The 22,286-nt window shown below is 33.4% G+C and overlaps 1 protein-coding gene across 1 annotated transcript; it reads left to right on the top strand.

Moving 5' to 3' along the window:
• Positions 1-7,799: 7,799 nt before the first annotated feature.
• LOC131858801 (non-specific lipid-transfer protein 2-like) lies at positions 7,800-8,090 on the top strand. Its single transcript, XM_059212252.1, has one exon. It carries the CDS (start codon positions 7,800-7,802, stop codon positions 8,088-8,090), a length of 291 nt encoding a protein of 96 aa, XP_059068235.1.
• The last annotated feature ends 14,196 nt before the right edge of the window (positions 8,091-22,286 follow it).

Genomic DNA, 22,286 nt, shown 5'->3' with positions numbered 1-22,286 from the left:
GTTTGAATAGTTTCAAAATATTACATCAGAGTTAAACATACAAAAAATTTCTCTATCCAAGATACAATACAAATGTGATACCATTTTGGTGATATACATAAATAAAGTGACCACAAGGTCGATATTACATCATATGCATTGTTGACCATAAGGTCAAAATCCATAAACTGGTAAGAAGAATGATACTATAAAGTCTATCTCCAATCGCCACAAACTCCTCTCCATCTGCTTCTATGAAACGAACATGTGGCCCAAGTGTATTTTCCACCCACCCACGAAGCATACGCTTCCCCGATGCTCCTAGATTACAAAGAGTTCTCAATCCTTGCACAATGCTCCCAGAAAATTGGAACTGGAAGGTGGGATGCAATCCTAGTGCATCATGAAAATATCTAACATATCACATAGATCATGCAATCCTAATTTTTTTTTGCTGAAGCATAAGGCATATAAACAAAATTTAGTTCTTAACAGATAATTTGATAGATTAAAGCTATCGAATAAAGTATGCAGTGAAGGTGGTATTTGTAAGTCAAGACTCATAAATTCTACACTAGCTTACTCTTTTGTGAATGATGATGCAGAACTATGTGATGATTAATTCTGTTATGAATATCTCTCAGAGGCAAATGATGATAGGCACAAATTTGATCATATAGTTTTCACACAAAGAGAGGAAGCAAATGTGACAATATGAAACAACCCTGCAACATCATAACAAAAAATAATATGGTTATTGACTTGATGCATTAACATGCTCAAAGTGAGAATCAGATAAAACAATCACTCAGGTACCCAGCTGAAATAGTTCTAAGAACACTAAGGATTGCTACTTCTTTATTTACTATGATAAACTGGTTATTGAAGATGTAAGGATTGGAAACAAAGTGTTGGTGCATAAAGAAAGGATATAATTTTAAACTAAACTCAAAATGTTATAATTAGCCAGATATGATAGATGCATGCAAAAACATCAAAACCAAAAGATGAAGTTTTGGTCATTACAAGGTTAATGTGGCACACATCATTCAAAACAATTGTTATTCCTTTCTTTGAAAGCCTATAGCCAAAGAGCTCATTCTCAATCACAACCCAAATCGAAGTGGCTATAATCTAAACAAAAATACCCTAGTTCGAAGAAAAAAAGTGAAGTGAAATATTATTCAAACTATGGTGTTGCGAGACATATGGTAAATTCAAAACACGCTTTTAGTTTTTTAAGCACATCAATTATAAGGGACATAACACTTAAGGAGACAAGAAAAACATAAGGTAGATTTGAATTCAATATCAAGCAAAATCCACTCGTTCTGGCACAACTCAAATTAGAACAAAAATAGGAAATATTATATGATTCCAAATCCTGTCAATTCGGGGAGTATATCATTGACGCAAACAACAAAGCCAAAGATTTGTAATTTACAGAAACTAAGAAAAAAAAATGCAATCTAGTTGGAAAAGATTGTTTTGTGGCCTATAGCTTCAATTTATTTTTGAAGGTAAACAAAATGTGATCTTACGCCTCTATATTTGATTCCTACCAAGATTCTCATACAGATCTATTAAGCAAGAAGAGTTTGATAAATTAAGACAAAAAGTTCTATGGAACATAGCAACTGCAGTCCAAAATAGTCTCCTCCTTGAAGCTCCAATCTTCTCTCCTAAACCTCAATACCTCTGTAAGCACCTTGCCACCTCTGTCCACTGGAGCTTCTAGATATTATTTCTTTAAAACCAAATTTTCCCTTCTTCTAAAAAAAATTGTATCCAATATTCAGGTCATTTTTCTTGAATCAGTCCCTATGTATGTGTTTTTTCAACATCGGTTTCCTCCTATATTTAACAATTTATCTAAATTTCCTAGTTTTTCGATAACGATTCTTCCTCAATTTTTTTTTTTTCCTTTTAATACTCTAGAGGTATCCTTGCAACCTTTTCCAACACCCAACCTGCCTTACCTTGGTCTTACTAACTGCCAAGTTGGGGCTAGGAAGGGGCAAGTTGAGGTAGGACTAGTCCTCTTGGGATGTACGAAGCCGCTAGCTAGCCATGTGCATCGTGCAAACCCAAGCCTCAAAGTTGAACCTGAGACCAATGGGGAGCAAACCCATGACCCAAGCCAACTCTGCTACTCGTGCGGTCTATTACTACTCAAATTGTTACATGTCGAGCTTTGGTAGATGTGGCACTTTATTAAGATTGACAAAGTAAGACTAAATGTGTTTTTCCCAAAATTATAGAGCACTTGGAGTTCTTTAGTAGCTAAGTGGTGGTTTATTGTCTATTTCTCTTAATATCTCGACTATCAAAAATTCTAAAGTCGTTGGGATTATTTAAAACTTTAGTTTCAAAACTTGTTCAAGGATTGAATGAATAATGCAATCATCTATGCAGGTCTATTTATTATTTTCAATATAAAGATGATTTTATCATTAATTTATTAGTATTTTATTTTATTTAGTAAAAGGTTTAAATCTATTTATCATTCATTCAAATAAACAATCGTGTCTTCTCATTAAAATCAAGATATTTCTAAAATAAGAAAATATAATTTCTTCCTATCATGTGAGAGGAATGTCATAAGGAAAAAAATTGTTTTCCTCATCAATAGCTTATTGTTTAACTTTTCAAAGAAAGATAAATAATTTCACGTAATTTCATATCCATCAGCTATTCGTCCTTCCAAAAAAATTGATTTTAACATATATTCTTCTATTTATAAATTTAAAATTTGCATATTTTAATAGGGATTTGTCTATAAGAAATAAATGCAAGAGAAGTCAACATCTTGCTAGCCATTCACAATATGCATTTATGAAACTTAAGTGAAAATGTGTGCAGGTTTACATCACTCCAACCACTATTAGAAGGCTAGGTAACCTTTCCTTAGAACACATGTTCATCTTTGATGCCTTGCAAAACTCATAACTAGAGAGAAATGTCAATAAGTCATCTCGCATAAAAAAAACATTACATCAACATTAATTCAAAAGAATTATAAGTTGTTTGCGAATTTCAATTTGATGCCTAATATTTATCACATTTATTTTGCATTTCAAATTAAAATATAGTGTTTAATACTTTGATATTGCAAAATTAAAATGTCTAAAAATTCAACACATCAAAGTTTTATTCTAACTATTCTATCCATGTCCAATTATTTAATTTTATGACACAAACAATGGGAGGGTTGAATAGTAAGTTTTTTCCACACAACTAATCTTTCTCCTTAGACTCTAGGGTTGTTATATCATTGACCAAGTCCAAAGGGTTAACATTTAAGAAAGCTTGGTACATAAAGTCATTGGTCTCATAGGAGATATATTCTATAGTACTGGACTTTTCTTCCATCATTCTTTATGTTTCAAGACTTTATTTCTCCTTCTATGTTGGTCACCTTGTTAAAACCAATTGTCACAAAAATCTACTTTTGCAACTCAGAAACAAGGATTTCTCCCTCTTTAGGGCCATAGTTCTCATCCAAGTTCTGAGATGCAACAATCATAGTTTTGGAGGTACCATTCTTAGAAGTAAGAAAGGGATTTACCATAGGGATTGAGCTTTCCCTAGGCAACAATTGTCTTTTTGTGTCTCTATGTAATTATTTATCTTTATTGACATATTTTGAGGATGAGGGAGTGGCATTTATCAATAAGATGGCCAAATTTGAGATGGTTTTAGTAGAAGAGCCCAACATTCTCATAAAAAATGGGTTTGATTCATTTCCCAAACTCGGAGTTAAGAGTAACACTCTAGGGAAGAGGCTTGTTCATTTCCACAGAGTCTAGCAAAGATAATGTGGATCAATTTTTAGGTAACTTTGTCAATGGTAATCCAAGAACCCAATGAATCAACAATACTCTTTAGCATATTAGGGCTCTAGTACTGCAAAGGGAGACTTGTTATGAAAATCCAAGTAGGAGCAACTTTTCCCAAGTCCATTTTTTGGTTAAACCTTTGCTTTCGTGTACAAAGGGGGAGACAATTTGTGTTTCCTTTCTTAAAGAACAAAGGGGCTTCTGAGAGCACTTTTATAATGTCTTCATTGATGGAAAACTTAAACATGAATAAACCTTCTAACATAGCACTAATCAAGACACTATCCTTCAATTTCTAAATATTAGAAGCACATTGTCTAGCAAAATCCACATTAGATCTGAAGGTCATAAATGTACCTATAGGAGCCAAAGAGAGATCCAATGCAATCGCATCCATGAAAGTGATATTCAAGGAGATCTTGGTACCTTCGAGGAGGAAAATCCAACAGGTGAAGCAATGGTTATTATTTTGAAAGATCCACATTTTCCTCTAAGAAAGCATCAGTCACTCTATTAGAAAGGACAAAAACAAACTTATTCTCATCATCGACTTTGTTTGGAGAGCTTTTATTTATGCCACCTGAGCTAATGCAATCTCTCGGGTCAAAATGTGTATCCTAGTTGACCGACAGGGAGCCCTCTCCTCGAGTGGCATTTCCCATAGACTCCCAAAATGTGAAATTCCATAGAGCAAGAAATTCTAGAGCACTGAAAGAAAAAAATTATTTTTAATGTTATCCTAACCTTTTATTTGTCAAAATAATTGATCTATTTCTATTTTTCAATAAAAATTCTAATTTGTGAACCTTCCATAGTATTGAAATGATTGGTTTCATTCTATTTTTGGAAAAACTTTGAGTTTGTGAAACCTTTATTTTACTTAATTCACTTAGTCCTTTATATTTTGGAAAAACTTTCAATTTGAAAACTCTTCGATTCATCAAAAGGTGATGTCACCAAAGAAGCAATTGATAATTCTATACAAATAAATGGTCCAAGTGAAGATGAGTTCATTGAAAATAATATTTATCAAAACAATAGTTTGTTGAGCACCAAAATTTTGAAGGGAGAATATGAAGTAAAAAGTTTGTGGTATATATATTTCTCTTAAATACAAGTTCTTTGAACTATAAATATACCAAAAGAAGAGTGTTTTGGTGTTCTCACTACTTTGTGAACTAATATAGTTGTCAAAAGGAGTTCGAATGAGTTCAATTTAATTGAAGGAAGACGTTAGCATATCAAAATTTTAATTAGAGAATAGTTGCAAGATCATGGAAATATTTAATTTCACCTAAGATTATTGAATTTTTTGAATTCAAGAGAATCTCGGTACTTATTGAACTGTGAGAATCATAGAGAAATTAGCTACCATTTGAAAATTCGAATGATTCTATAAGGGGTACCTTTATCATTCAATTTCCAAAACTAAAAACATTTCTTAAATTTTGAGGCCATTTAGTTTATATAATGAAAACACTGCCAAACTATTCAACATTTACTCATGAGATGTATAAAAGGTGATCCAAGTTCTTTGTGAGGCATTTTTTTTTAAAGTAGGGCTTTCTATTTTAATTAGAAGGATGATATCTCTCATTGAAATTGAACTTTATACTCATGAATAAGGTGGTAAAGAGTAATCAATTTTATTCATGTTGTATTATTGTCCTTAATGTTTTTATTGAATGTGTAAAAATGTTGCTCAATTCAATTATTTAACAAATCCCCTAAATTTTTATGTGCATCAAGTTTTATTTCATTATATTTCATGTTGTGGTATATGTGATTTTAGGAACCTTGTAATATTAAATTTGTCTTTGTAGATCATATATTCATACCATGGGCAAAAAAAATTCTACTTTTCATCAATTAATAAATTTTGTACATGGTGATTAAGAATATAAAAATAATATTGATCTATATTCCTCTTAGGATTATCCACAAGTGCATCTTCATCATCAGCCCAATTCTTCTTTGACACTTTATAACATAATTCCTTCTTCAACTCCAAAGCTAGTTACACCGTCATTAACATCTATTGATGATGGAATTGGATAACTTTATTTCTTCATTTACCTATAATGCATGTCTCTGTGATGATTGACTCTTTAAAATTTACACTCACATCTATTTACAAGCATAAAATCAACCAATCACACTTTGACATTCTAAAAAATCAATTTGCATATTCTTGATTGAAAATATAATATTTTTAATATGTGAAGACCTTCTACTAATTCCGGTGATTATATATCTCATATCAACTATACCACTAATGATGATCCTCCACCTTTTACACATTTGTATTCACATTATGGTCATAGTTTTAATATTATTTCTAAAAGTATTTATATGGGCAATGCTTGTGGTTATAAGGAACAAGGTATAAAGATCCCTATAGAGCCTAATCCATATTACTCTACTATGGGTATTGGATACCAACCTCATTCTTTCAAAGCTAGATGCCCTAATTTAATAGATGTAAACATTCTTTATGTCTTTTTTAAAATTTGTCTTCTCTTCCTCTATTAAACCTTAAACTCATTATGGCTAACCTAGATTTGCTTATACCCCCTCTAAATACTTTTTTATGGATGATCCTATTGCAATTTGTCTTTGGTTATATGCTCGTATGCCTTCCTATCATCATGATCATATGTATATTTATTAAACTTGTATTCATATAGTTTAATTTTTATATTTATGATCATATAGTTTAATTTGTCCCATAAACTATTAACCTTAGAGCATTATTACCATTTTTCACACAAAACTTGGTGGTCATATGCCTTCCTATCATCATGATCATATGTATATTATTTAAACTTGTATTCATATAGTTTAATTTATATATTTATGATCATATAGTTTAAATTGTCCCATAAGCTATTAACCTTAGAGCATTATTACCATTTTTTACTCTAAACCTGGTGGTCATATTCAAATATGATTTAACTTTTATGATTAAAAAAAATCCTCTCTTAAAGATAGTTTTCTCTAAGTATTGGATATGATTATGGAGTAGAAAATACATCATATTTCCTTTCTTTCATGAATGGCTTTTCTATCTATAATCAAATCGTTGTTAATCCTCTTGATCAATATAAATTACTTTTATAACTTCTTGGAATATATTCAACTATTTGATCATATTGTTTGGTTTAAAGAATTTTGGCACAACTTTGTAATCATGTGATTGAATGTGTCACTAGAGTTGACAATAGAAAATTTATAGATTTTATCATGATATCAAAATTGACACTAAGAAAATAGCTACATGCCTCCTCCATGAAACATTTTTGAACTATATCTTTTTCAAAAAAGATTTAAACAATTCATCAATTCATTTCATAACTAAAACATTACACCCTCCCATTAACTCCTTTTCTTAAAAGAAAAGTTCATTTTAATTAGAATAAGGATTATCAAAAGACCTTCAACGATATTCAAAGTTGTTTGGCTTGTCCCCATTTTCTAATGCATATAGTGGAAGACCATCCTTTCTTCTTTAGACTTCTACTTGACCTCATGCTTTATCTACTCTTGTAACTTAAGATGGTGACGACGATAGAGAACATGTTGCTGTCTACATTAATTATACACTACCACATTATGAAACTTGCTATTCTCCACTGGTAATGCATTGTTGTGCTCTCGTCTTTGTCACACATGGGCTAAGAGATTGTTTCTACCACATAGAAATGCATGGTATCATTCGACTCAAGTATACCATTAAAGCGGCCATCACTTTGCTCAGAAGTATGATTAAAGCAAAGCGAGCTGGCATGACGATTTGAGATATCGAAACCACCTCTGCCCATCTTCATAAAAAATGATTATGACTGCCAACAAAAACTCACTCAGATCGAATCTTTGAAGTTAATTCTACTGCCTTTTGTGCATTCATGTCATCTCTCCTTTCTATCTCCCTCCATCTATATATATTCTAATCCTACCACCAATACATTTATGGGATTAAGGATGGCAAGAGCAAAGAAGAGTGTGTGGGAATTCGTTTATGTTGTGGTAGCAGCAATGGCAATGATTAGCGCAGGGGCATACGCCTCCATTTCGTGTATGACTGTTTCAGGGGCAGCCGCTCAGCCGGCCAAGGCATGCTGTGACGGTATTAGCAGTCTGAATGCCGCCGCCAAGACAAAAGCGGACAGGCAAGCCGCTTGTAAGTCGCCTGAACAGGATCAGGATCAGCTGAGCTGCCTGAATTCTGGCAATGAAGTCGCCACCATGAGTGTGACTTTAGGTGCTGGATGAGTTATGTTGTTATAATGCTTTATACTGTTTAAATAATACGTCTGTACTGCACTACCAAGTGGTTGTACTCGAATAAAGAGACTATAATAAGTAATGTATTATCCTTCAGTGGCGAGGAAAACCAGAAACTGTCAACTGTTATCGAAAATTCTAATACATGAGCATTCTTATTTTGCTGGATGTGAAGGTGGTATATAAAATAGTGGGGTTTTATAATCATCCAAAATAGAAAATACTGGGTGTTCTATATTTTAGCAATAATAGATGCCATGCAACTGAAAATGTGTGGGTTTTTATTTTATAAAAGACAAAGGAATAGAAAAAGTAGAAGAAAAAAAAGAAGAAAATTTATAGAATGAGATTGCAACATCTAGTAGTAGACACATGACTCTAGTTTTAGGAATTTAATATTCCATGAAAGGGGTTTTAGGAATTTAGCAGATGGGTAAAGTAATGGTGGGATGAGTCATGGAAGGATTTTTTTGGTATTTATTATAGATATAAAGAAGTTATAAGCTATAATAATTTTGAATGTATGGACATGGAGAAATTAAAAGAGGTTGTGAAGATAGTGCACATTGTGCAAGAAGGTGATGAAGATCAATAATGATATATGGTGAGTAACATGTAAAATGGTCTGCTTTCTATTTGATATTAGACAACTACCTTGTGTGTAGCAATAAATGTATAAGCTAATGCTAATGGATATAGGTTTATATCTATTAGGTGGTCATTCATCTAAACTAATTATAGATGAAGCATGATAACAAGTCACAATCCATACAAACAACATAAAAAAAATGATGTTATCTATTCATTAATGTTGTGTGAAACTACACATTATTTTAGATGAGTAGCAAAAAACCTTATGCTTTATCTTCTAAAATGCATTTGAAAAGGGAGAAAAACTCAAGTGATAGATTAGAGGGTCGATTTTTAAGGGCTCTAAATTATCTTTTAATGCTAGGATGAATTTAAAAGGTAAATTTTAGTGAACTAGATAATGAGAAGATACATGTAGTAGTGTTGCATGTACTATATATGTTGCTAGTTGGTCACTATCAGACTTATTTAAAAATAAACTCAGGTATTGTGCACATTATTATACTTCTTCCTATGTGAGTGATGACAAGTAGTATAAGATGTTTGCTTGTTATTATATAGTTGATGAAGGATTGAGAAAAGGGATAAGACCTAGAGTGTAGTCTGAGATGTATTGGCATTTATTTTCTAGATGAGATACTTATGAGCAGCTTATGTATTGGTGAATAAGGAGAAATAAAACACACTTGTAGTAAGATTACAATTACTTATTTTTTGTATAAGATCTTAGGTATTTGAATTAGTCACACTATGTATATGTGATGTATGCCTAAGCTAAACACTTTCTATACTTGTGATGTGGGTATGAGCTAGTCACCCTACCTATAGATGATGTATGCTTAAGCTTACCCACTATGAGTACTTGAAAGTGAGATTAGAAATCTCATACAAGGGGAGAGGATTAATTCTATTTATTTTTAGTATATGAAACAATTGAGTCTCGAAAGGTATACATGGGTAGGTGGGTCATCATGAATGAAACCTCAATGATTAAAGTTTGGATCTATGAATGACCTTGACATTGTAAGCTTAACACTAGGTAAGTGCACCAAGATGGTGAACAGAAAAGTGACCACATGCCAAAAAAAAAAAAAACTTTCATAACACGTGCAGGTTCTAAAAATTCAAAAATGTGCTAGGCTTGGTAACACCAAGCCTAGCCAAAAACAATTTAAAAAACAAAAAGTTCATCAAAACCTATACCGGTTTTGAGGAACATTTTGTTTTTTAATAAAAAATTAAAAGTTTCTCAAAACCCATACAAGTTTTGAGAAACATTCTTTTTTTGTGTAGGCCATGGTTTTTGGCCATTTTCAATGCCAAAACCCATGGAACAGCAGCAAGAGAAAGCCAAAAATCCACAAAACCCACACAAGTTTTTAATTATCTTGGATTTTCCCAGCATTGAGAGCAATTTTCAACAATGGCACCCCATCGAACAAATAAGATTTGATTGGTTTGATTTTTTTGTTTGCATTTTAATTGAAGTAGGGTTTTTTAATTGATTTAAACTTGTTTTTTATTAATTTGATGTCAAATTATTCAAGCAATCCCCAAAAATGAAATAGACAACAAAGACCTCCTCCTATACAAGCAACACAAGCAACCCCTGTAAACATTGCACATGAGCAACAAGAAAACCCTCAAAATGTTGCTCCACAACCACAAAATCCTCAAAATGTTGCTCCTCAACAACCACCGCTACCCCGAAACCCTCCACATCCTCCATTAGATCATGTAGATGCCACACAAGAGGATCTCATCAATCGCCTTACACAAAATAGTGCCTAAATTTCTATATTGGCGAATAGGTTGAGGTCCTCTAGTCTTAAGCACCACTCAACCCTCACCAAAACATTATAAAAAATGGCCAATAGTGTAATAACCCACCTTAATTAACCCAACAAAATTGACCATTCTTTTTTTTTTGTTTAATTTAATCATTGTGTTTGATTCAATTGCATACTCTGGGCATCCATCCATTTGGATTAGGCATTTATCCATCTGGGATGAGTGTCTAACCATACAGGTTAGGCATCGGTCCATACGGGACATAAGATTTCATCTATCCAATATGGGATAGGCATCTACCCATACGGGGTAGGCATCTATCAAATCGGGATAGGAGGTGCTCTGGCCAAAGACTTAGACTCATCGGGACCATTCGGGTCCTGAGCCACTCACTAAGTACTACACTCTTCTAATAGAAGTGCACCGAAGTCATCGTCCTTAGGAGTAATTAAATAACATAATACAAGCTTGAATTTTGCCTCAGAATTTCGCTTAAAGCCTCGGGAAGTCAAGCGAATCCATACGGGATTCCTTACAAGTATGCATTGAATTACTTTTTCCCTTTTATTTTACTTATCTATCAAATTAGGATTCTATTCAATCCTTCTATACCAAGCCTAGACCCCACCCACGAATGCCTGAGTACTAGGGACAACTCTGTCCCAAGACTACCTACATACCCATTTCGGCATGGGATCAAGGCGTAAAATATGTAGTTCTATTTTCTACTCTATGGTTTGATGTAAATTGATTAGTGGGTACGCAACCCTTTCTAGGGTCAATGTCCCAGACAGTTTCTCTGCGGTTGCTACCCATGGTGGTAGCACTTAAAGAAAGGCTCAAGATGGCCTATTGTTTGTGGCCTAAAACAACTACATCCTAACGCCTATCATAAGCATCACCCTTGACCAAATTGTCAATCACCAATATCTCTTCAAGATTAAATCAATTTCATAAGAGAATTTCACTCATCATCCCTATAGGAGTTTACTATGGTTTAACTCAGCGGATGAAAGATCATTTTAGAATTATCTTATTAAATTATCGATCTAAGGGGGATTACCCGCCCCTTGGATTTTAACTTCCAAATATCCCTTATTACTCCCTGACGATTTATAGGGACGATGCCATGGACATTCTTGATGCAGCTTTATTAGGCGTTAAGTGTGGTAGTTCAACACGACGGCATTACCCGTAAGCGTGACCCAGAGGCACTGTATATACCAAATGCTCCTAGGTTTTGGTTTCCAACTTCCTTTATTTAGTTTTCTAACTAAGAAGCTATGAAAACATTATGCTTGAAAACAATTATAAATTGAATGTACGCAATTGCAAAATTGAAATAACTACTTCGATGGCATTCAATTACCACTTGATAGAATTACCATTCTTCTACAACTAAACTATTTAATATATAATTGCACGATAAAGACAATTATGAACTCATGTATAAGAACGTGTAATTAGCATAAAAATTGATGGAAATGTAACTTGATCATGAATGCAAATTAATATATAAGTAATTCAATGATGTAAAATTAGTGTCATTTGCATACAAAATAAAGCAATGTTTACTTCTATCACGAGAATAATTTAATTACAGCATTACTAGTTCAAGATGAATAATTAGTTTAGACTTTGGGCAATTTTGAATCTAATCATAATATTATGACTTAAGTTTTAAATGAATCCGAAAATTATGGACTAAGTAACCCAATAATCTCCAATGGGTTGAGAGATTTCAATAATACACATAAAATTTAAAATTACAAATTTATTACCCAATATCCTAATTAATTATAAATTTTCCTAAGTTTAATTTACTAACTTAAATTTACCTTAAAGTAATTATTAACAATTTTTAATTTGCAATCTATTATATATATATAAAAAAAACTAATTAAATAAATAATTTTTATTTATTTTTTTAATTTTCAAAAACTAAAAAAAAGGACGAAAAGCAAATCTTGTTTTAGGAGTAATGGGGAGTGGGGACCCACAGGTCCCGTCACCCCTGCGGACCTGCAAGTGCAGGCCCGTAGAGGTGAGGGGACACCATGGGCCCCTCCACTCCCCCTGCAGCCACTGTCGTGACAATGACCGTAGGGGTAGTAGAGGGTACCACTACCCCCGGTAGTTACCTATTACCGCCTTCCCCCCCCACACGTTGCCCAAGGAAAAAAAAATTTCTTTGAAATGCGAATTAAAATTCGACGTCATGAGGTTATTTCATACGAAAGTGATTAATTTGTATATGTAAAAATATATGGTAATTTATTAACTTTGTTCATGAGAATATTAATAATAGTATAGATAATAGTGAATAAATTTAATAAGGGAAATCTATGATATAATTCCAATCTCAGGGGTATAAAATGTTCATGTATACATAGAGAAAGATCCCCTCTCTTTTTTTTTGAAGGCTATTGAGATAAGGAATGAAATCTTTCACAATATAGTTGGAAAATAGAGTTTTCCCTGGAGGAATTTATTTATAATAAACACCTAAATGTACACAGTTTTTGTCACAGCGAGATGGATTTATTTCCATAGAGAATAATGAATACAATTTATATTTCATTATCAGACATTTTTCTATTCACAAAGAAGTAAGACTGCTCATAAGGAATTTAAAATTTATGATCAAATCTACATTTAGAGGGAGAGATTTATATTTCATTTTGCACAGAGAGAGATTTATGCTTCTTTTTTCACAGAGAGATGTATATAACCAGATATATAAAAGCATTAATGTAACCAAATGAGAATAAGGATTTATTCACAGGAATGAATAACACAGAGGATTATTCACAGGGAAATATATTCTTCAATTTTAACTAATATTCATAGAGAGAATATATAACCAGATATATATAAAAAAAAAAAAATTATGTAATCAAATGAGAATAAAGATTTATTTACAGGGCTGAATAGCACAGAGGATTATTCACAGGGAAATATATTCCTCAATTTCAACTGATATTCATAGAGAGATTTTATTTTAGATCTCCATTCAAAGAGCCAGAGAAATGAATTTGAGGGAAGAAATAAAGATTAAGATTCAAATCACACAGGGAAGAGTTTTTAATCTCAAAAAAGAAAAAAAATTTAAATAAGGGAGACATGATTTTTTAATAGATCTAAAATCTTTGGAAAAGCAAAAAGCAAGATCATGTGCATATTTCTTAAGGAAAATAAAATAAAAACTATCTTTTACATGCATTATGTGAAAGTAATTTATCAATATTTATTCCTAAATAAGAAGAAAAGATTTACAATAAGGGAAGATTTAGAAACCATATTTTGGATAATATCATTTCTCATATGTGAATGTGAAATAACAAGAAGAGAACCTGGCTTATCGAAGCTTGATGTTGAATCCTCTAGCTATCCTTTTGATCCTTCCTTGCAACTTGAGAGAAATCTTTCAAACAACAACTTAAAAATCCTGCAATGAAAATGGGACTACCAAAGAAGATCCTACTACTAAAAACTTGGAAAATTTTCTTCAAAACATAATCAACTCCCTTCTTTGAAACTTGCATACAATTTTATAAGAAAAATCCCTCAATTCCACTATCTAGATAATTTAATTAAAAAAGGAGATTCTTTTCCAATATTGGACTCATGCAAATTGATTAAAAACTTAGTGGGGGAGTTACATACAAGGTGGTGGAGATTCCTCTAGAAGCTTCTAATTCCTCCTACAACATGTGTCATAATTGGGAGTGGGAAAATAAATAAAAATAAAAATAATGCCTTTGAATTATACTCGCCAAGTGTGTGTGTGTGTGTTTATTATTATTTTATAACATTTATTCAGTCATTTTAAATAGCTTAACCAAAAATATAATAGAATTGTACTTAAATCAAAAAGCGATAAAGGAGGGTTGTGACAAATAGTGCAGATGAGGTATCTAGGGAGGTTATGAAATGGGGTTCATGGAGGGATAGATGTCGAACATTTTATGCGGATGGGTTGTCACATGATCAACTGAAAAAAAAGGCATAGTTAAAGCTGACATATGTGCTCTTTTCACCGATCCTGTTACCAGTAACAAACTATAACTAAATACGACTCGATTTCCTATACATTGGTGTGTTCATGCTAGGCTGAAAGAATCCTTTTTAAGATAGGTGGTATATGGTCTTTGACCAACCACCTTGTAATAATTGAGAGGTGTCTCTAATTTTTTTGAGAAAGTTGTATTGTGAGTTTATCCTCGGCGAGAAGACGAATTACTTTGACATCTACCAATTTCAGGGTAGAGGGAGAGGCTCTGGGTAGGATAGACCTGGGGCCCATAGGGTGGTAGAGCCACAACATAGGAGGCGTACAGCTCCTAAACCCATGGTTCATGTCACAGTCCCTATATCCTTGAAGGAGTCTATGGAATTACACTCTTTAGGCAGCTGCATCATTGACTGATGTCATTGTTCAGCATGGCACATAGTTGGTCAAAGCGAAGGGTGTACCAACACCTATGGCACCTCCTTCATCAGTGACACCTCCTTCATCAGTAGCACCTCCTTCATCAATGGCACCTCCATCAGCGTCACCTCATGCATCATTTGGCATGGGCCAGCCCATTCAGCATATATGCCCCACCTGCCAGGGTGTATGTTCTTTCGTAGACACTGATGCAGATAAGGATGGTCGGACATCTCATTCATGTACATGTTGAGGGAGTAGATGCCATTCTTCTATTGCAGAGGATGTGGCCCTCACCGACGACCTGATCAATATGTTGGACCCTCTCTATCAGACATAGGTGCGTTTAATTCCAATTTAAAGTGACCTATAAATAAAATGCATTGCATAGTGCAGCAGGTGGTGGGAGTACACCTCATACTTTTCAGTCGACTCCACGATCACGAGTAGTTTCACCACCAAAGGTAAAGATTTGTAAATTTGTTAAAAATATAATAATATATTGGTTTTAAAATATCTTTTCTTAATTATATGTATCATTGACTGGTGTTTTATAGGGCTTATTAGGGGCTCAGATGTCCCAACTTGATGATATCATGCTTTCGGCCATTGACTTTGGCCAAGATAGCTATGTGGTACCATTTATATTTATATATTTTTGACTTAAGTGATATATTAAATACATGCTCTTTTCCCTTATGTTAATTTTTTTCTATTAGTTTACCCCACCTGCCTCAAGGACATCTTGTGTGAGAAAGCCATCCTCTAGCACTCCGAGGCATAAAAATATATCCTCTCGAACACCCAAACAACAAAAGGTAATTCAGTACAATTTAAATTCATTTGTCGAAATGTATTATGATTAAACATGTATATGTAGATATTGATAAATGCACTTAATTTATTTGTTCTATATATAGAAACATATGGGGTTTACGGAATTAATGAATGCACCTGATGTCGATGAGGTTCAACAGAGGGAAGAGGTGATATCTTCATATTCACTTTGGATTGCATTCTTGCTTGTTTGAAATAACTAAATTCCTTTATGTCTATATCACATGTTATCATTCTTCATACAGGAAATGGTAATAGTTGCATCAGATTCAACTAGGCCTCCTAAGGTTACAAGAGAACTATATGAAGCTTTGGTGTGCATTTGTTCTACATATGTTTAAAATATTTGTTATTTATAGTTTGTCAACAACTTTTGGTTATTAACTTGTATAATTGCCTTTAATCTATTGCAGCCCCCTTCCAAACTTCCTACCGATGTTCTACCATTACATTTCAGTAGAAGTCCTACACATATAATATTGGATCCAACATGACCAAGGGAAAAGGTATGTCTTTCTTAGATCAACTCCTTTTCACTAAGTGCACAATGGAGTTGAAACCCTCTAGTTAACTCCTTTTGGATCACTTACCATGGATATAGGAAATGATCATAACTGATTCATCTGTGACTTTGCCTCCTACGACCACAGCACATCCATCTGATGCTCCGGTATGCTTTTATTTTTTAGTCTATTCATTTTTAGTTATTATGTGTTATTTGACATAGATGTTATTAATATGTATTAATGTTTTTTTACCAGTTACAACCCCCTTCAGGACATCCCACAAATCCTCAACCTCACCCAATTCCAGAAGATAGAGATGAGGTAATCAACATTTCAACTTCAAACAATTTAGAGTTCAGTATTTAGTTATTTTGCTATTATATTGAGAAAATATATCTGATTCAATATTTGAATTGTCCTTGTGCAGCCACCTACAGAGCCACGTACTGCTTCGAAGAGGCTTGATTTTGATTATCCGCCACAGTCATGGATACCGATAAAGACATATAGTTATAGTTGTGCTCATTGAAGGACCAAGTTTTTTATATATTTGACATTTATATATGTATATATTGACTTTGACATACCTGGCACATGCGACATTTTTGTAACTACTATTCATTTGGTATCTATGCAATTTTTTTATATGTACACGATTATTGTTCATTTTGATATATATGAAACTTGATATTCGATCCAATTTGTTCATTGATATATATGAAACTTGATATTCTTGAAACTTAGTTATTTGCTATTGAAATATGTTCAAACTTGTTCATTGTGTATATGTCTTCAAATGTGATCCAATTTGTTCATTACTTGTACCTCATATGGCATATACTTTTAAACTATCTATTGCTCATATTGTGTATACCCAAGTACCGACATCGGTAATGTTGATATTGTGTATTTTGATTGAGTGAATTTTCTTTGATTCCTTCATGCGTGAATAGATTCAAGTGAAGTTATTATTTCATAAACTCATGCTTATGGAGTGAATCTCATCATTTCAAGAATCAATTAAGACAATATTTGAGTGCACGATGAGTAACATTAGCATCTTTACTGCATGATTTCGAACCAATGGCTTGGTATGCATCAAAAATATTTCTCACAATGGTTCTTTCACTATTATTTTAGGATGTTCTTAACCCCAAAATTTTCATTGTCTCTCTAAATTTCATATTTTTAATCATTCCAACAAATAATTGGCATCTTCCACTTTTATTTAAGCTTTCAAAATATTTATTCCAAATTCTTCTAACCATTCTTCTACAAGTTCTTTCGGATATTTTATCATGCATTGGCTTCACAATATTTTCACCAATATCTATTAGGAACTTTGGTTTTCTATGAATTATTCTAAGAGGTGTTAATTTTGGTGCATGCTCTTCATTTTTATTAGGTGCATTATATGCATTAATCACATCAAATTCAAATGGTATATCTTCTTCAATTTTATTGACATGTGCATTCACTGAATCATTTTCAAATGGTGTATGTTCATTGCATTCATTAGGTGCATTCATCATATGCATTTGAATTGGTGTATGTTGATCATTTTGATTTGGTGCATTCATCATATCAATTTCAATTGTTGAATGTTCATCACTTTCATTAGGTGCATTAGATGACGTACCTTCAAGTAATCTCCTCATACGCTCCCTTTGTCTTTCCTTTGCTGCCTCTCTTTGTTAATTTGTTCCTATCTTATTCTTTCCCATTGTCCTAGACATAACATCATGAGGACAATCCACAATCAAATAGCAAAAAAACAACAAATGATCATCATTTTTTATAATCTAAAGTAATAATAATAAAATAACTTCAAAATAAACCAAAATACAAGACAAATCAATCATAATCAAAGCAAAAAACAACAAATGATCATCATTTTGTTGTAATCTAAAGTAACAATGATAAAATAACTTCAAAAAAAATCCAATATATGAGACAAATAATTCATTTCAAAGCAAAAGTGACAAAAAAATATGAAAACCTGACTGTTACCGTCCCAGAAAATCATGTGCAAAAGTAGTGGAGCCTTCAAACAACTTGCAATGCTAGTTTTTAGGCTGTTGGGACTAAAATATATTAATATTTCCCCATAACCCGTGGGTTATGGAAACCTTTAATGTGAACGTTCACAATTTCTCATAACCCGTACGAATTATGTAGAACTACAAGTTTTGGCCTTAGTTCTACATAATTCGTATGGGTTATGTAGAACTAGAAGTTTTGGCCTTAGTTCTACATAACCCGTACAGGTTAATATTTCCCCATAACCCATGGGTTATGGAAACCTTTAATGTGAACGTTCACAATTTCTCATAACCCGTACGGATTATGTAGAACTACAAGTTTTGGCCTTAGTTCTACATAATCCGTATGGGTTATGTAGAACTAGAAGTTTTGGCCTTAGTTCTACATAACCCATACGGGTTATGTAGAACTAGGAACCAAATAGGAAGTAGGGAGAGAGAGAGAGAGAGAGAGAGAGAGAGAGAGAGAGAGAGAGAGAGAGAGAGAGAGAGAGAGAGAGAGAGAGGGGAGAGAGGGTGAGAATAGGATTAAGAGAAGGGAGGGAGAGAGAGAGAGAGAGAGAGAATAGGATATAAGAAGAGAGGAATAGAATAGGATAAGGAGAGAGAGAGAGAGAGAGAGAGGAATAGAATAGGATAAGAAGAGGGGTGATAGAGAGAGAGTTAGAGATAGAGAGAGAAGGGGAGGGAAATTGGGAGAGAGAGAGAGAGAGAGAGAGAGAGGAATAGAATAGGATAAGGAGAGGGGATGGAGAAATAAGGTGTTAGAGAGAGAGGGGGTAAGGAGAGGGGGATGGATGGAGAGGGAGAGAGAGGGAGATTAGGAAAAGGAGAGGGGGAGAGGCAGAGAGAGGGAGAGGGAGAGGGAGATTGGGAAAAGGAGAAAGGGAGAGGGAGATTGGGAGAGAGAGAGAGAGAGAGAGAGAGAGAGAGAGAGAGAGAGAGAGAGAGAGAGAGAGAGAGAGAGAGAGAGAGAGAGAGAGGAATAGAATAGGATAAGAAGAGGGGGATGGAGAGAGAGCTAGAAACAGAGAGAGAAAGGGAGGGAAATTGGGAAATGGAGAGAGAGAGAGAGAGAGAGAGAGAGATAAGAAGACATGAATAGAATAGGATACGGAGAGGGGGATGGAGAGACAGTTAGAGACAAAGAGAGAAGGGGTTAAGGAGAGGGGGAGGGAGGGAGATTGGGAAAAGGAGAGGGGGGGAGAGGGAGATTGGAAAAATGAGAGAGGGAGGGAGGGAGATTGGGAAAAGGAGAGGTGGAGAGAGAGAGAGGGAGGGAGAGATAGATAGATAGAGAGAGAGGGAGGGAGAGATAGATAGATAGATAGATAGAGAGAGAGAGAGAGAGAGAGAGAGAGAGAGAGAGAGAGAGAGAGAGAATAGGAGATAGCAAGAGAGGGAGAGAATAGGATAAGGAGAGAGGGAGGGAGAGAGAGGGGGAGAGAGAGAGAGAGGGGGGGGAAAGAGAGAAGGGGAGAGGGTGAGAATAGGATAGGATAATGAGTGTGTGTGTGTGTGTGTGTGTGTGTGTGTGTGTGAGAGAGAGAGAGAGAGACATAGACAGAGATAGAGAGAGACATGAGGTAGAGAGAGAAAGAGAAGGAGAAAAGGGTGAGAGAATTGGCAGAGAGAGAAGTGTGAGGGGGAGAGAGATGAGATAGAACTCAAGGAGGATAATTAGGGTTTAGAATAGATAGAGACGGTGATGGGGGAAGGAAGACGAGAGAGAGAGGAAAAGAAGAGATACATGCATGTATACAAGCATATATACATATATCTATATAAATATATGTATATATAACTATAGATATGCATATATACATAGATAAACACATATTTTATATGTGTGTCCATACATATGTGTAGTAAATGATAAGTTTACAAGCATACATTATTATGTCTTCATAACCCGTATAGGTTTTCTGAAACACAAAAAAATGGTTTTAGTTCTACATAACCCGTATGGGTTTTGTGAAACACAAAATAATGGTTTTACTTCTACATAACCCGTACCAGTTATTTAGAACTGGGAATAGTACTTTTTGTTTTTCAAAACTCATGTGGGTTTTGGCTTGGTAAGTGGGTTGGAAAACGACCCTAAGGCTTGCAAGCCCATTTTCCCCCCATTTTTGTCCCTTTACATGATTTTTCATCGTCCAACATGATTTCTTGACTTCATCATCATCAAGTTTACAAATTTACAAGCGGATATTTCTAAAATTACCACCATAATCTCACACATCTTCTCAGTTTTCTAACCATATAATTTTTTCTATTTTTGAACAACATTAGCATAGTAAACTTTAATTTTTTTTATCAGTGCCTTGACAGTCCTCACAAACATATGTCTACCATTTTTTTAATAACTTTTGATATACTTGACCAAATTCAAAATAAATTACATATTATTGTTCTACACTAGATTCTATACACTTGATATAAGTCTAGAATTTAAAGAATTTAAAAATTATATTTTTTAATTTAGAATTCAAAGAATTTAAAAATTATGTTTTTAAATTTAGATGGTGATGGCGGTCGTGGTGGTGATAAATGGCAGTGGGACACATGTCATCGTTTCTTGATTTATGGAGTTTATTTTGTGCCTTCCTTTTGCTACAAATAATGTTCCACTACCTATGTAGGGGTGTTGTAATGACTTTGGGAGCCTCCAGAGCCAAGCCAAAAGTAGTGAGCAAAGGCGAGAGTTGTGTGAGTGCATTAAGAGTATATTTCTATTGTTGGTGGTAGTGTTTTCAACTGGGCCAAGGCTGCCAAATTGCCCTCTCTTTATAGAGTTAATTTGGGCTTTCCTCTTGATCCCTCCGTTAACTATACCATGTAATTAATTACCATGTTCCTCTATGCTTTCAGATTTCTTTATTTTGATTCGGGAGCTTTTAATGATAAACAATGTTGTTTTGGTTTTTTTCGATAAATAGGGTCGGCTGAGATGCAGGGAACTCTTCGATTTCCATGTGTCAGGAGAAGGAATTGAGTACAATGTAAGTGTACGAGAAAGGAAAATAAGACTTTGCAATGAACAGAAATAATTTTGGTTTTATTCTATATGTTATTTTGTGGAACTGGATGTGGCCATATACCTTAGCAGATAGAAAAGCATCACAGATTACATCTGCTTGATGTTGTTCTATTTTTTTATATGATGTAATCTTATTTTAATCTAATAAAAAATATATAAATAGTCACATATATACTCTTTTTTTCTATGATTTATTATATGTTTGTTAGGTTTGAATCTGATGGTATGATCAAAAGATTTATCTATTGTATTCAAGTATGTTAACTACATTATGTTGGTGTCAAATATATTTTTAATTGTTTTAAATGTTAAGATATATATGTATGTTTTATCAATATTTTTTTTAATGAAAATTTTATCATCCACAATGATTTAGGTTTCATTTCAAGAATGATGTGGGACTCTTGCACTCAACAAGATTTGATCAACATGGACTCATAATAACTTTCAATTTCAGTAGTAGAATAAGAGGACATGGACACCAAGAAAGATATTGAATCGAGACTAAGGATAAAATTCTTACAATTAATGGCTAAAATATTTTTACTCAAGAGTGAAATTTAGAAAAACAAATTTGAATTAAATGTTTGTAGTTTAATTAGTTGAGTATGATTGTAAAAGATAATGGTATGTTCTTTAATTTCATAGTCTATAATAACGAGTTATAAAAATAGAATCTTTAGATATGATACATGGATAGAAATTTGATAAATGCAATCTATATATGCACCCAAATTATCTATAATGTTCTGTCAAATAATTTTTTAACTAGAAAAGAATTTTAAACCATAATGATTTTAACTCCTTGACAATATAGAAACATAAATGAAATTGATTTATAACATTTAAATTTAATGAAAAAATACAATTTAAAAAAAAATCATTAAATTTGAAAGATAATTAGTGAGAGATATAGTTGTATTAAAATAAAAAAACTAAATT

This window comes from Cryptomeria japonica, chromosome 10 (genome assembly GCF_030272615.1).
Source record: "Cryptomeria japonica chromosome 10, Sugi_1.0, whole genome shotgun sequence".
NCBI classification, from domain to species: domain Eukaryota; kingdom Viridiplantae; phylum Streptophyta; class Pinopsida; order Cupressales; family Cupressaceae; genus Cryptomeria; species Cryptomeria japonica.
This window is presented reverse-complemented; position numbering and strand designations above follow the sequence as displayed.